The sequence below is a fragment of the Nipponia nippon genome, unplaced genomic scaffold (genome assembly GCF_047370975.1).
Source record: "Nipponia nippon isolate SJK-2023a ecotype South Korea unplaced genomic scaffold, ASM4737097v1 scaffold_19, whole genome shotgun sequence".
Classification (NCBI taxonomy): Eukaryota; Metazoa; Chordata; class Aves; order Pelecaniformes; family Threskiornithidae; genus Nipponia; species Nipponia nippon.
In genome coordinates, this window is record NW_028262335.1 from 8,521,193 (window position 1) to 8,533,973 (window position 12,781).

General features: G+C 45.0%; 1 protein-coding gene across 3 annotated transcripts in view; it reads left to right on the forward strand.

The window, feature by feature from the left end:
• Nucleotides 1-12,781, forward strand: part of PRDM16 (PR/SET domain 16) — a 354,915-nt gene that overhangs the window by 295,869 nt on the left and 46,265 nt on the right. For all 3 annotated transcript variants that reach the window (XM_087755352.1, XM_087755353.1, XM_009460869.2), the window contains one exon: nt 7,849-7,983. In XM_087755352.1, coding sequence (XP_087611478.1) covers nt 7,849-7,983 — 135 coding nt within the window. The remainder of the gene's footprint in view (nt 1-7,848; nt 7,984-12,781) is intronic.

A 12,781-nucleotide genomic window follows, 5' to 3' on the forward strand; every position in this document is an offset into this window, starting at 1 on the left:
TTTTGGCTGGGTAGAGATGAGTCTGAACCACAACCACAGCCAGCATTCTGGGTCTGGATCCAAAATTCGTGTCTCTGCGATGGGCCAGCCTAAACCCCTGCAGTCCAAATGAACACGAAGGTGCGTTTGTTTTAACCAGATAGACCGACGAGGATGAGGACTTCGGAGTGGGGAAAAGATAGCATGCTGGGAAGGACAGCAAACGGCTCAGCAAGGCAAAATCATGGCACTGTTACTGGCAAGGAGGGGGAGTGGAGTTGAGAATACTTGGATGAACTGTTGGATTTGAAGAGAAAAGTGATGGGGGACGTGCCTCGGGTTAATAAATAAAAGTATATACTGAACTCGCCATCTGCAGCAGAGGGAAAAAAGATAACCTTAGTTTTTGGCATGTTCAATGAAGAAAAAGCAATGAGAAGTCCATGATTGGGTGGGTGGGGTAAAATGGAAGACTGATCAGAGGGAGATGCAAAGGAAGTGCTCCCACAATAATTAACTTTATGGGAATGCCCACAGGCTGCAATCCAGATGAAAGCTTACTTTTCCAACAGATCGACAAGTTGCACATGTCTGTCCCAGGCCGCCTGTAGTTTGGCTTGGGGGAGAGGTAAGACGGACAAAATGTGTTCTTGCACTGAACACGGCTTTGTGGGGCAGCGCTACTGTACTGCAGACCTTAGACAAGCAAGAAGGTAAAGTGCGTTGCCCTGCAGCTGACTGGAATATCAGCACGTAATGGTTTTAGACTTGCAAAAACGTTACCAATTACTAATTATAAATTTCTTTTCTCTTTTTCTCCCCTCCCTTATCTTCCCCCCTTTTTTCCCCTGTCCTTTTCTCTGTTAACTTCTTTTAACATCTAAGTGATTATCCATCGGAGAGACCTCTCTGCTACCTCACTGATTTCGGAACTCGCCTGAGCGCAAAGAGCAAGCAGCAGTACAGCTATTAAATTTCAACTCCACCAAGTCAGATTCCTGCTAATTACACGGGATTTTCTGTTGGCTTTTTTCTTCCTGTGGCATCTTTTTTTTGCTGTTGGTGCTAAATATCTGACGTCAGCCTTCACCTGTCCAGGAAAACAGGGATGCCTATGGATGAATGGTCTTATGATTAAAGGCACTGATTAGTCCTTGATAGAGATGAATTTAGTTCTGGTCTTAACTGTGAATAACCAGTTGTTTTAATAGCGCTACCTATGACTGTTTCAATGAGTACATCCCAAATCAGGTGGCTGTGGTGAATTGAGCCTTCCAGCAGGCTGCTGCGGATGAATCCCTCTGTGCTTCCATTTGCTGTCTTTAATTTACCCATAGATGATACCATTTGCCTCCCTTTTCTGTCTCCATTTGGGCTTCTTCAGAGCATCAGTTATCTCTTAGTGCTGGTCATGCTTCTTCTAAAAAGCATACAAAAAAATGGATGATTTATGTGCATTCCAAAAGCAAGCCTTCAAACAGAAAATCTTTTTTGTTACTGACAATGACTCGTAGACAGTTGGTTTGGAGAATTTTGGCAGAGGAAATTTCTGATTTCCTTCTGGTCTAAACTGGAAGAAGATGTGGTAAAAGATTTCGGTTTGTTTTTTCCGGAGTTTTTTAAGGTGGGGGGAAGAGGGACTTAGGAGATTATTCTGTGTGTGCACGTTTGGCAAAAAAATATATACTGCAGATGGTAATCTGTGATTACTATTGGATTTCTCGGTGTTTGTTAATTTGTGATATAACTTTCATATAGAACCTCAGAAAAGAGCGTGAGCGTGTGAACTTGATCTTTAATTAGAGGTGTCAACCACAAAGAGCTGGACTCGCTCGAGAATGCCCCTGCTGTGTAACTGGTCCTGCAGCGCCTTGGGGGATCGGCGGATTACACATACTGTGTCTCACCGAGCCTGAGAAAAATCGTCCTCTCCAGACAGTTTGACCTTTTGTTAGACAAATACTGAAGCATCCTAGTAAATGAACATTTAAGGTATTTGCCAACCTTGGAGATATCACCTGTATTTCTTACTTCAGCTGTAGGGGAAAGGCATATACTATGTGTTTGCAAATACTGATATATTTATGGAACAATTGTCATTTAAAGGCAGGATTTATAAGACTAGCCTGTGTTCTTGTAAATAGTATCTTGCTTTTATTTTTGTGCCTGCGATAAATTGCAAGTATCTAATGAATACCTAACTGCCAGGGACTAAATAACTAGTAGTTTAACCTATACTTACCTTTGTTTGCTCCTGGATCGTGGGCACACAGAAAAAAATGCTATTATTAATCAGGGAGATAATGTTCCATGAAAATTAGAAAGCTAGATAACTCTAGACTTACAAGGGTTTACACCCAGTAAAACTGTAGACCAGCCGTTCTGTACAACTTGGCTATAATCTGTTCCCTGTCATTAGGTCCCGTTGTGATTGATTTTTATTCGCTCCTGAGGAATGTGTCTTCCTCGGAATCAGTGAGTGAGTGAAACTGCAGTACATGGGAGAAGTGGAAGTCAGAGCCAGGTCTCTCTGGCGTGCATAAAAGGTAGCACACCTAAAATGTACAGTTTTGAAGGAGTTTCTGCTCCTCCATCTGCGCTACGGGTGGCAGTGGAAGAACTGGCCAGCTCCAGGTGCAGATGCCACGATCGCTATCTCGGGGTCTGCCCATCTGCTCAAATGCAATTATATTGTTTCAGCTTGACTGTAGCCTCTCATCAGTGGGCTGCCCGCACGCTTCCTCAGGAATTCCCTAGTTAAAAATAATGCCTTTTACTAGTCTGTGCAATGGGATAGGAGAACTTGCATAATTGCTTCACTGTGGTTCAGCTGGCAAGTGATAACTTACTGCTGTTCAGCAACTGTATTGCTGGTGATACTCTGTCCACTTTCTTCTACCTCCGTAACATTTATTTTGTTTTCCAGCCGTTCCGATCTGAAAGGTTCCTTAGTGATAACAACAGAAGCATGCCGTTCGATAAGGGATAGTAATACGCAAAATACCGTTCAGTGATGCTGCTGGGCCTTGGTTCGTGATGGCTTGTTCTATTTGTGGAGTGGAGTGAGTGTGTGTGTGAAAAACGGGCTTCAGTTCTCAGGGTTTCGTACAACTTTTTTTTTTTTTTTTTTTCTCATTTTGATCTGTGAGATTTCACACCCCCTGTTTGGGTTTTAAAGCTCCACTCAGATAAAACCACAGAGTTTCAGGTGATTTCTAGCTCAGACAGGACCTCATTCTGAAGCAGAGCTGTTGAGCCTTGTGCAGGGGCCCTGCGAAACAGTTGGTGAATTTGAGCTGAATTCTGGGTTTTCCCAGAGCTATCTGAGTGTCTTCAACCAAGCAATTCTAGAATATGAAACAGGGTATCTGTAAGATACAGCTCTGAAAGACTATTTGTGTAGTCCTGGAGGTTGCCGTAGTGTATTCCCAGGGTGACTTAATTTCACTGATTGCTGCTGTATAAATGAACGGTACTGGGAGGTTAGCGGGCTGCTTCTTATTCAAACCATTACAAAATATATGCTATATACCCAAAGTGGCTTCAGATCAACAGCTGAACATTGATGATTCATCTCGGGTTTGGTTTCCAGCCGATTTCCTTGGGAGCTGTTATCTCTTTCTGCCTAGGTGTGTCCCCCTCCTGCCCCCCAAGGTGCTGCCTTGGCTGTTCCGCTTCGTTAGCTAATTTGGGGTCAGTAAGGCCAAGACAAGTACTTTAATCTCAACAACAGTCAACAGCTTTAGTCAGCCTCCATGTTCCTAGGGGTTCCCTGAGATAAAACAGAAGTTATTGTTATTTTAGCTTGAGTAAACTCGGCAAGAGTTTTTCAACCCACGTTAAGAACGCTTTTTTTGTTGTTTTTTTTCTTGCAAAGTCCAAACTGCCTTAAATTGGCTTCCTGTGACATTACCGCTGTGTATCAGGCCTTTGCTGTTACGAGTGGAGCTCAAGGGGAGGTAAACAAGGGCATTAGAAAGTACCAGTTATTGAGACGGAGTCTGCTCAGGGAAGAGCAGGGGCTTTGCTGGGGTCTCCTCCCCCTCCAAATCACTGAAGAGCAAATTCAGCTCCTCCAGGTGGTTCTTCGAAAAGCTTCGGGTGCCTGAATAAATGCAAGCAATTTTGAGGGGAGTATCTACAGCAAAAAAGCACAAACACTCCCCAAATCCCTTTGCATGCGATATGTCTTCGATTTGATTCACATGTGTATTTAACATTGGACATAAATTGGTGGTTCCTGACAGGGTTTTCTCATCGTCCTTTACTTTGGCATGAGACCTGACCTCGGCCGTCCTGCTCCGTTCGGGCCGATGGAGGATTAATTGCAAGTGTACGGTTTTACGTGTTCACTGTGGAAACAGTGCTCGTGGTCGGACCCGGCTCTGCCGCTGTTCCCCCGACGTCGCCCTCGCCACAGGAGTTCACGCCATCGCAGCCTCGGGGCCAGCGTGGGGCAGGGCAGGGGAAGGGCTCCGGCGCTCGAGGGCCACCGAGAACCCGCAGCCAGTGCAAGGTGCAGCAGTTCATCTTTTAAATGTGGGGAGCTGAAAACCCCAGGGCTCCTGGCTGTGAAATGGCTAGCTCATGCGTTGGGTTCAGCTCATGGCTACGTTCAGTAACACGTTCTAATGATCTGAGGCTCACTTGCCTAAGGAAATTCCTCTGCTCCCTTCCTTCTTCCCATTGGAAAAGGGAACTGTGTTTATTGTGGGAGAAGGAATCAGGAGAGGCCCTGGTGATGGTGGAGAAGGCATCCGGGAGATGAAGAGAAGAGCCAGGGGAGGGCTGGGGTGGAGTTGTTTAACCGGTGAGTGATGAGAAGTGATGGGACTGAGTGCGAGTGGCTCTGCGGGGCTGTGGGGACCGGAGGGTGTGGGGAGCGGGCCAGGGCTTCGCAAGCGAGGAGACCTGTGCCAGGTACGGTGCAGGTGGGAAGGAGGGAGGAGAGAGACTGCACAGGAGGAGAGGGGACTGAGGCTTATCCTGGTGAGGGGACGGGCATTGAGGGTGCAAGAGGAGAGGTTTGCAAGCTTGGGAATATGTATTGGGGCAAGACAGGGAAAAGATGCTAGGGTTGATGGGCAAGGAACCTGGGATTTGGAGAAAAAAAAATCTGAGTCCTGAAAGTTAGGGCTGTGTGGCAAAATGCGCGGGACTGGGGTTCAGAGGCAGGGCTGGATAACTTGGGATGAGCTAGGTGGCACGGGGTGAAATTCCTGGAAATGGGCAAAAGATTTGTGTTTAGTGCCCTGCAGTCCTCCTGAGCACCTGCATGTGCATCATTTACCCTCTTCTCCACCGCAGAGCCTCTGGGGCTCGGGGGCAGAGAGCCTGAGAGCTGCTGCGGGACCGGGGACCGGCTGCTGCCGCGGCGCCTGCGCGGCTGCCGGCTTCGCTGCGTGCATCAGGAAACCTGCGGCGCTGAGCCATGTGCGCGACGTCTGAAAGCACAAGGAGGGATTGCTGCTGCTAGAGTTTGCTTTAAAAACAAAACGAACGAGATGAAAATGAAACAAATGACTGAGAATCAGCTCACGTAAACCAGAATTTGCTAATATAATTTTAACAAGATTGCCAGCAGAAAATGTCTTGCAACGCGGTTTTTGACTTGTGAATTGCATGTTGGTTTGGACAGGGGAGCTCTCTCCCATTTACAGAACCTGAGTAGATAGATCTGCTCTGGAAATTAACTGGGGCAGTGTGGCAAAGGACGTTGCCTGTGCAACTCCGGTTTTATTTACTCAGGAAGCTGGAATGCGAGGCATGAACAAGGCAGGGTTTCTCTCCGAGGGGAAGGATGATGTTTCATGGCCAAGACAGTTGGATTGAAAACTAAACTCCGTCAGTGCTTCTGCTACTGTGTTCTGAGGAAGTCATTGAAGCCAAACTTGCCTGAAGTGGCCGCTAATTGTGTGTTCCTTGTTATCTTTGAATGCCCAACTTGAGACCTAGGGGTCTAATCCGCAGAGCGGCCGCCAGCGCCAGGTGGAGGAATAACCTGGAAACACAGGAGCGTGCAAGAATACTCCAGGTGTTTAGTGGTCATCCCTTTGTCTTGCTTCTTGAGCTATAAAGTGAGTTTATTAGGAATCCCTCACAAGTGTGTTATAAAACTAAAGGACAATTTGAGTGCATGGTGTTGCTGTGCGTAGTTTTCGTTTAAAATACTTCTGTGCAATATTCTAGTGCAACTCGGTGACTTTCTGCGCTTTGCTGTTATTAGAGACAGGGCCTGTCCATTTAGCTAAATCTACTGAAGTCTAATTGGTAAGCAACTGCTAGAGTGTTCCCGAGCAGGGGATTAATGGAACTGAGCGCAGGGAGGGTTGTTTCTCTCACCAGTTCTGTCCCAAACAATCATGATCTGGGAGAAAACGCGGTGTTTCACTGAAGCTTCAGTGCTGTATTTTGATTAGGAAGGAAGAAGCCAAATACTAACGGCATGCTCTTCCCTTCGTTCATTTTAATACACGTAGCTTGACAAAAGAAAAGGCTTAGCGCTGGCGGCGAGAGGCCAGGGTACGTCCGCGCCGGTGCGGAGCGGTGGGAGCTGTCGCGGTGACGCTGCCTGGCCGGGCGGCCGGCCCGAGCCGCTGCCGGCGGGGTCCTGGCGCGCCGCGGGTGCCGGGAGCTGGGCAGCGAGAGCCCCAGCTGACAACGTCGCCCCAACATTTCTCAGCCTGACCTTAGACTTGATTTGTCGCTGTCATCGCCGTGTTTTAATTTTTCCTTTCCTTTGTTCCTACCTTTTCTTTTTTCTCTGTCTTGAAATAGATGGGAAAGTATTATCGTGTCCCGTGAGATTTTGGGAGAATTAATTGCTAGGAAAAGCATGTTAAGAGTTTTTGATGACTGAAGTAATTTGCAATGACACAGGGTCTGGTAGGGGTAGAGGGAAATCTAAGTCTAGGGAAAAAAGGAGTTTCTGTAATAAGGAGGCCCACTTATGAGCAGAATATAGTCTTGCCATCCTTAGGACTCCGTGGGCTTTTCCTCGTGTTGGTGGTATCCTGTGCAATTTTTAAAATGTGCTTTTTTGAGTGAGTTGCAAAATGGATCATCACAAACACTGGTGTGGAAGGCTGAGCATCTTTTCTCTTTCTGTGTCATCGAACTTACTTTACTGTCTTAAGAAAGAAAAAGTGCTAAGTCTCTTCCTGGTAACACAGTGATTTTCTTTAGACCACAACCCTTTAATTAACCCTTTTTCCCACACCTGGACTTTTAAGTATTTGAGGGTTTTTATTTGGAAGGATCCTTCTTTTGCACCCTAGCCAAATTTTATCTCATCTTCAACCACACAGATCCTCTAGTGTCAGTGAATTTCTGGTGTTGTAGATATATAAATGAAAGCATCATTTGTTATAGCATTTTTTAAAATATATTTCACAGCGCTGTGGAAAGCGACCTGTTTTGAAAGTTTAGTAAAAAAAGGAATGTAATTTTATATTTATAATAAGAAATGATCCTGCATGAAAGGATAAAATAGATAACGTGAAGATGGAGTAGTTTAAGGCCCTTATCGTTCAAATCAATACAGTTTGAAGCAGATACCTGCTTTGCTTACTTCAGCTGGTGTGGATGCTAGAACTGTGTGTTTGTCTCCGTAGCGATTGTAACCCTGAGCCTGTTACTCACGGGCAGCTCCGATGTATGTCCTTGGCGGTTCTGCTAACCAGGAACTTCGGATTATGCCTAAGAGCTGATTTCATATGTCTCTTTATTAATCGTGTACGCCATCCAGCTTTCTACTTTCTATTTCTGGTTTGGAATCCTGCATTGCAAATAATTCGCCTTTATTCTCTCTGTAGCTATCGTTTGTTATCAGATCACCCACGTATTTCTTCTTCTCCTCTTCTTCTACAGATTGCCGACGACCTGGGAAATGAGAAATTCTGTATTGATGCTAGCCAGAGTGGAGCTGGGAACTGGCTGAAGTACATCCGCGTGGCCTGCTCCTGTGATGAACAGAATCTAGCCGTGTGTCACGTTAACGACCAGGTAATGACTTTGGCGATTACTAGGTCGCTGTGCTCAGCTCACCACTTCAAGAGATGCTGGGGTGGGTTGGCCAGAGGACAGTGTGTAGTGGCAGCCCTGCATGGAAGCGACCGAGGGATTCATCTGTTCAGCAGCTCTGCTGCGGCGTCCCTGAAATGATCCAAAACCCCTGCGCTCAGGTGATCTTCCAGTCCTTGACTCCTTTTGTGGTGGGGAAGGTCGTGTGAAAGGTTAACACCTGGTGTGAAACATAGGTTCTCTTAACAAAACACAGTGAGACAAATGGAAACCAGCGGTGGGTATTTCCTTGCCATCAGAAGGGTAGAAAGTTTATGTGACCGGTTGACAGCGGTGAGTAGAGAGCGCGATTCCAAGCTGTAAACTCAGTTGTTATCTGTATTTGAGGGGAGTGAGAGTGGGAGATGGTTTGGGAGTCTGCTGAGGAGGAAGAAAAGTAAAAACCTGATAGGCACGTTACAGAAATGCTGGTAGAGCAGTCTCTAGGTGGGGGTGTGGGCGAGGGATATTACATGGAACTGACAGGATTTTGATAATGTTAGCTAATGTTTGTAACGTTCTTTGAAGCTTAAACCCAAAAATGGATTCAAGATGAGCAATCCAAGTTGGGAGTTTCACGAACTTCAAATCGAGTACAATTCAAATATAAGTTACTGTTTCAGACCTAACTTAAATGAGAAATACAGTCTTAATGTTGTTACCAGTTAGCAAACAGGAGGCGTATTTGGATGCACACAAAAACTGAGCTGAGGATGGAAAACCACACTTCTGACAAAACCATTTACAAATCTGTCGCTGACAGGGAAGCCAGAGTGAATCCGAAGTGAGCCAGCTCACGTAAAATGAGACTAGCTCAGGGTGCGCAAAATGTCAGCCCACTTTGTGAACTTAGTTCCTGTTTTAAAATGCTTTTAAATAACTGTGGATGCAGAAAAAAAAACCCAAAAATATCACAAATGTTCATGATTTAAGCAATCCAGAAGAGACTGAGGCACAAAGCTCTAAATTTCAGCCTGCTTAGTTAAAATGAGCCGCTGATTGCTTCAGGGCCCACTCACCACTACTCACAAGTGCTCTTACAACAAGGAGCCCTCTAACCAAGAGCCAACATTTATCATCAACTCCTTGTCTTACGCCGTGAGCCGCTCGGTGCTTTCTGTGACACACACAGGCTGCTCCCGTCTCAGTGTCACAGAATGACAGGATAAATATCTTGGGGGCCGTTACGTTTGCCCTCACCTGTTACTGAGGTCCCTTACCGTCCTTCATTCCGCGCAGAAAATCCTGGTTTGCAGGAGCCTCCGACTGACCCGGCTTCTCGCTGTGCATCCTCCAGCTTCCCTGAGCCCACACTGAGGGACACCTGTCGGGACTCCCGGAAGATTCAGCAGGATCAGCGCAGCTGCGTGCGCTATCTAATACTTCCAGCGCTTTAGCCAGCTAGATACGTTCACTTCTTCACAGTGCAGTTTTGCTCAGTGCGCTGTGCGGGTGACTTTTCCCTAGCATTCATCCTGGCAAACGGGTGGTGAAGCTGTTTCCAAGAATTTTTACCAGCAGCAGTAGAAAAGCACAAATATTAAAGGAAGAGAAAAACCAAATATTTTGAATTTGAGTTTCTTTAAAAAAGTCTTAGACTGGGGAAAGAAACGGGGTTCATACAGGGTTTTTTTACATGAATGCACATTTCTTCTTTTTAAAATGTTAACTTGTACGCTGCTGGCTTTTCCCAGGTTCTTATAAGTGCTTAGATTAAGGACTACATATATAAACAAAATTTGCCAGAAACCGGAAGGCTGTATCACATTTTATTCTAAGCCCAGTCCACTGCATGTCCTTCTGTCCTTGTCCCTCATCTGGAGATTTTGGTTTGTGCGTATTTTTAGTGCATGCAGCAATCTGGTTGGAAAGAGCAGCTGTTTATCATACACACTCATCCTCTTTTCTGTATTTTTTCTCTGCAGTGACCACTCTTTTACAACTTCTTAATAAATAAATTTACTAAAATTCACCTAAAAGGGGGTGGGTAGCAAGCAAATGCTTCTTCGTGAGGAAGAAAATAAAAAGGTGCAGAATATAATGAAACAGTAGCAAAGCAAAATATTCCCCCCCCCAGCCTTCTTTCCCGCAAGATTGAAGAGTCTTAGGTCAGGCCAGCTGGTGGGAATGAAAAAACCCGGAGTAAAAAGCAGCGGATGATCGCGATTGATAACTAGAGGCACTGGATGCTTTGGGGGGGGAGGAGTAAAGTCAGAGTAAGGATATACTGTTTCCTAAGCTATTGATTATGACAGCCTATGGACTCAGTTGAATGGCGGCAGTACTTAGAGCAATCAGCAGCACATGAAAAATCTTTGTGGATTTTTGTACTATTATTTATAGAGGAGACAATTTAACCATGCTTGTTCCGGAATTTCCTCTTCGTTCCAAGTTTTCTTTCACGCCACCGCTACACAAACCCAAGTCTCACTACTTTCTCTCCTGGAAAGATTCTGGTGTTAGTTGGTGGTTACTTCTTTTATTGAAACTGGTAGTAATTCTTCTGGATTGTAAAGCTTCAAAGGATAAAGGTGGCTGTGAGTGCATTTGGTTGTCATGAAAACTAAGAGAGTAAGCTGCAAATATAAATAGAAAAGAAAAATGTCAAACAGTTCATAAGCATGTATGTCTGCGAGCTGCCGTGTGCTTTCTCCAAACTCGGTGAATTCATAATTCACAAGTAGCCAAGGTGCCTTTTGGATACAAACCCCCTGTATTTCAACTCTTAGACACTCAAAATAAAACTACTAGATTGCAAAACCAAGTTCTTCGTCCCGGTCCTAAGAAACGCCGGACTACTAAATACCAAAGCAGAAGTGGCGTAGGGTTTCAGAGATACTGTCGTTAGCCCTGGTTGGAGGTACAGAATGCTTTTGCTCTTCATTACTTTTTATTGAGCTGATGTCAGTGTGAGTTCCATACTAACAAGAAGGGGCGCGGGGGGTGTTACAGATGATCTTCCTGCGGGTACCGCTGGCCATGACCAGTTTTGCTCGTGTGATTGCTTCACTGCAGCCAAGGGCATTGAGCTGGATTCCTCCCAGAAGGGTACGTTTCTGGCCAGGGCCGTTGTGTGCTTTAAAAATGAATCCCCTCGTTTTCCCTGCGAGATACATTTAGAAAATTCAATTTGCGTCGACTTCAAAGTTTCTTTCGTGGGCACAAAACCCCACGCACCGTTCGTTCCCGGGGAGATTCTGCTGGGTGCTTCTGCTCTGAGCATCCTGCGGCTGAGAGAGGGGAGGTCTCCGAAAGCAGAGATCTCCTAAAGGAGGGATCTCCTAAAGGAGGGATCTCCGAAAGGAGAGATTGCGGGCCCTTGCGAGAGTGACTCCTAAAGCCGGAAACATGTTATAAATTTTCAGAGTGACTAAGCATTGCTGATTTCTACCTAGTGCTGTCTCCTGGCGCTGCTGGTTTAAACTTTATTTAATTTCACGTTGCTAGCAGGGTGCACTCCTTTCTGTAACAGGGACTTAAAAACCAGGGAGAAAGGCTTTATCATTCCTGTTCAGGAGGCATGCAAAGATTTGGTTTTTGTTTGTAAGTACATAAAGAAAAGAAAAGCTTTTGCAATAAAAGGTTACCCACAAAATAACTAAGCAGCATTGTGATGATAGGAGCCAGGACAAGCTTTTAATCAAAACCATTTGCTTTTCAGGAAAAAACCAAACATGTTTACAGGGGGAGATGGTCCTTTGCGCCTCCCCTCCCTCCCCAGACCACGTTCTGATCTTCTTTACACCCCTGTAACTTGGGAACATTCCCAGGAACGTACAGCGGATTTTCCTGGATTTTTAGTGAAGTAATTGACAGCAGAATCTGGACTTCTGCATGGGGTTTTTTCCAATTTACAAAAGATCAAAATGCTGCTATTTAGATAGAGATTAGTTGAGACGTTTCATTAACTATTTTTCAATTGAGGAACCAATTTTCAAATGTAAAATAATGTTAGCCAGTTTTCTTTATATTTCTTCTTACTTGATAGGTATTTGGAAAGAATAGAAGATCCTTGATTGACTGAGATAATTGTGTTTCTAAAGGAGGCCTGGAAAAGAATGGTAGAAAAATGATACGATTTGCTAAATGCATCTGGAAAATGATACGTGACTTCTGCTTTGTTTTTTCATGTTGCTACTGCTGCCTTCACGGGGCAAATACTTCAGCAGTTTAGCTGTTCTTATTCAGGAGACCGTAATATTAAACAGCGTATATGTAATAAATATAATAGCCATGAGCTTGCTTTCAGGATGGTAGCTGCTGCTTTTGTTTGTGTTACATACATTGGAAAAAAGAAGGACTAACAGGAGCTACAGTGATGGAAAAAATGGGGCCTCTGTTTAATAAGCCAATCTTATGTGTGCGTGTGTGTGTGTGTATAATGGAGATATCGTATATGCATTTTACATCCATATTCAGTGACTCTGCTCAGGATTCCTAGGTATGTAACACAATGGCTTAAAAAGAGGAAATAAAAGGCAATGTGGCTTAGTGGAAACAAAGGGAAGGCGATTCCAAAGGAGGAAAACATCTGAACAAAAGCAAAATGTGCAGCCCCATTCTGGCCAGAAATACAGGAGGCCAAACTTTGACGTGTGTGCTCCTCCTTGAGCCAGCCAGACATGTACCTGGGTCTGATCGTTGTCTTAGGCGAACAGTAGGTAGAAATATTTGCCTTGTTATTTCATTGGGTTTCTAGTACGGTTAACTATTTGCAAGACGAACGTAAAGCAACCGCTTT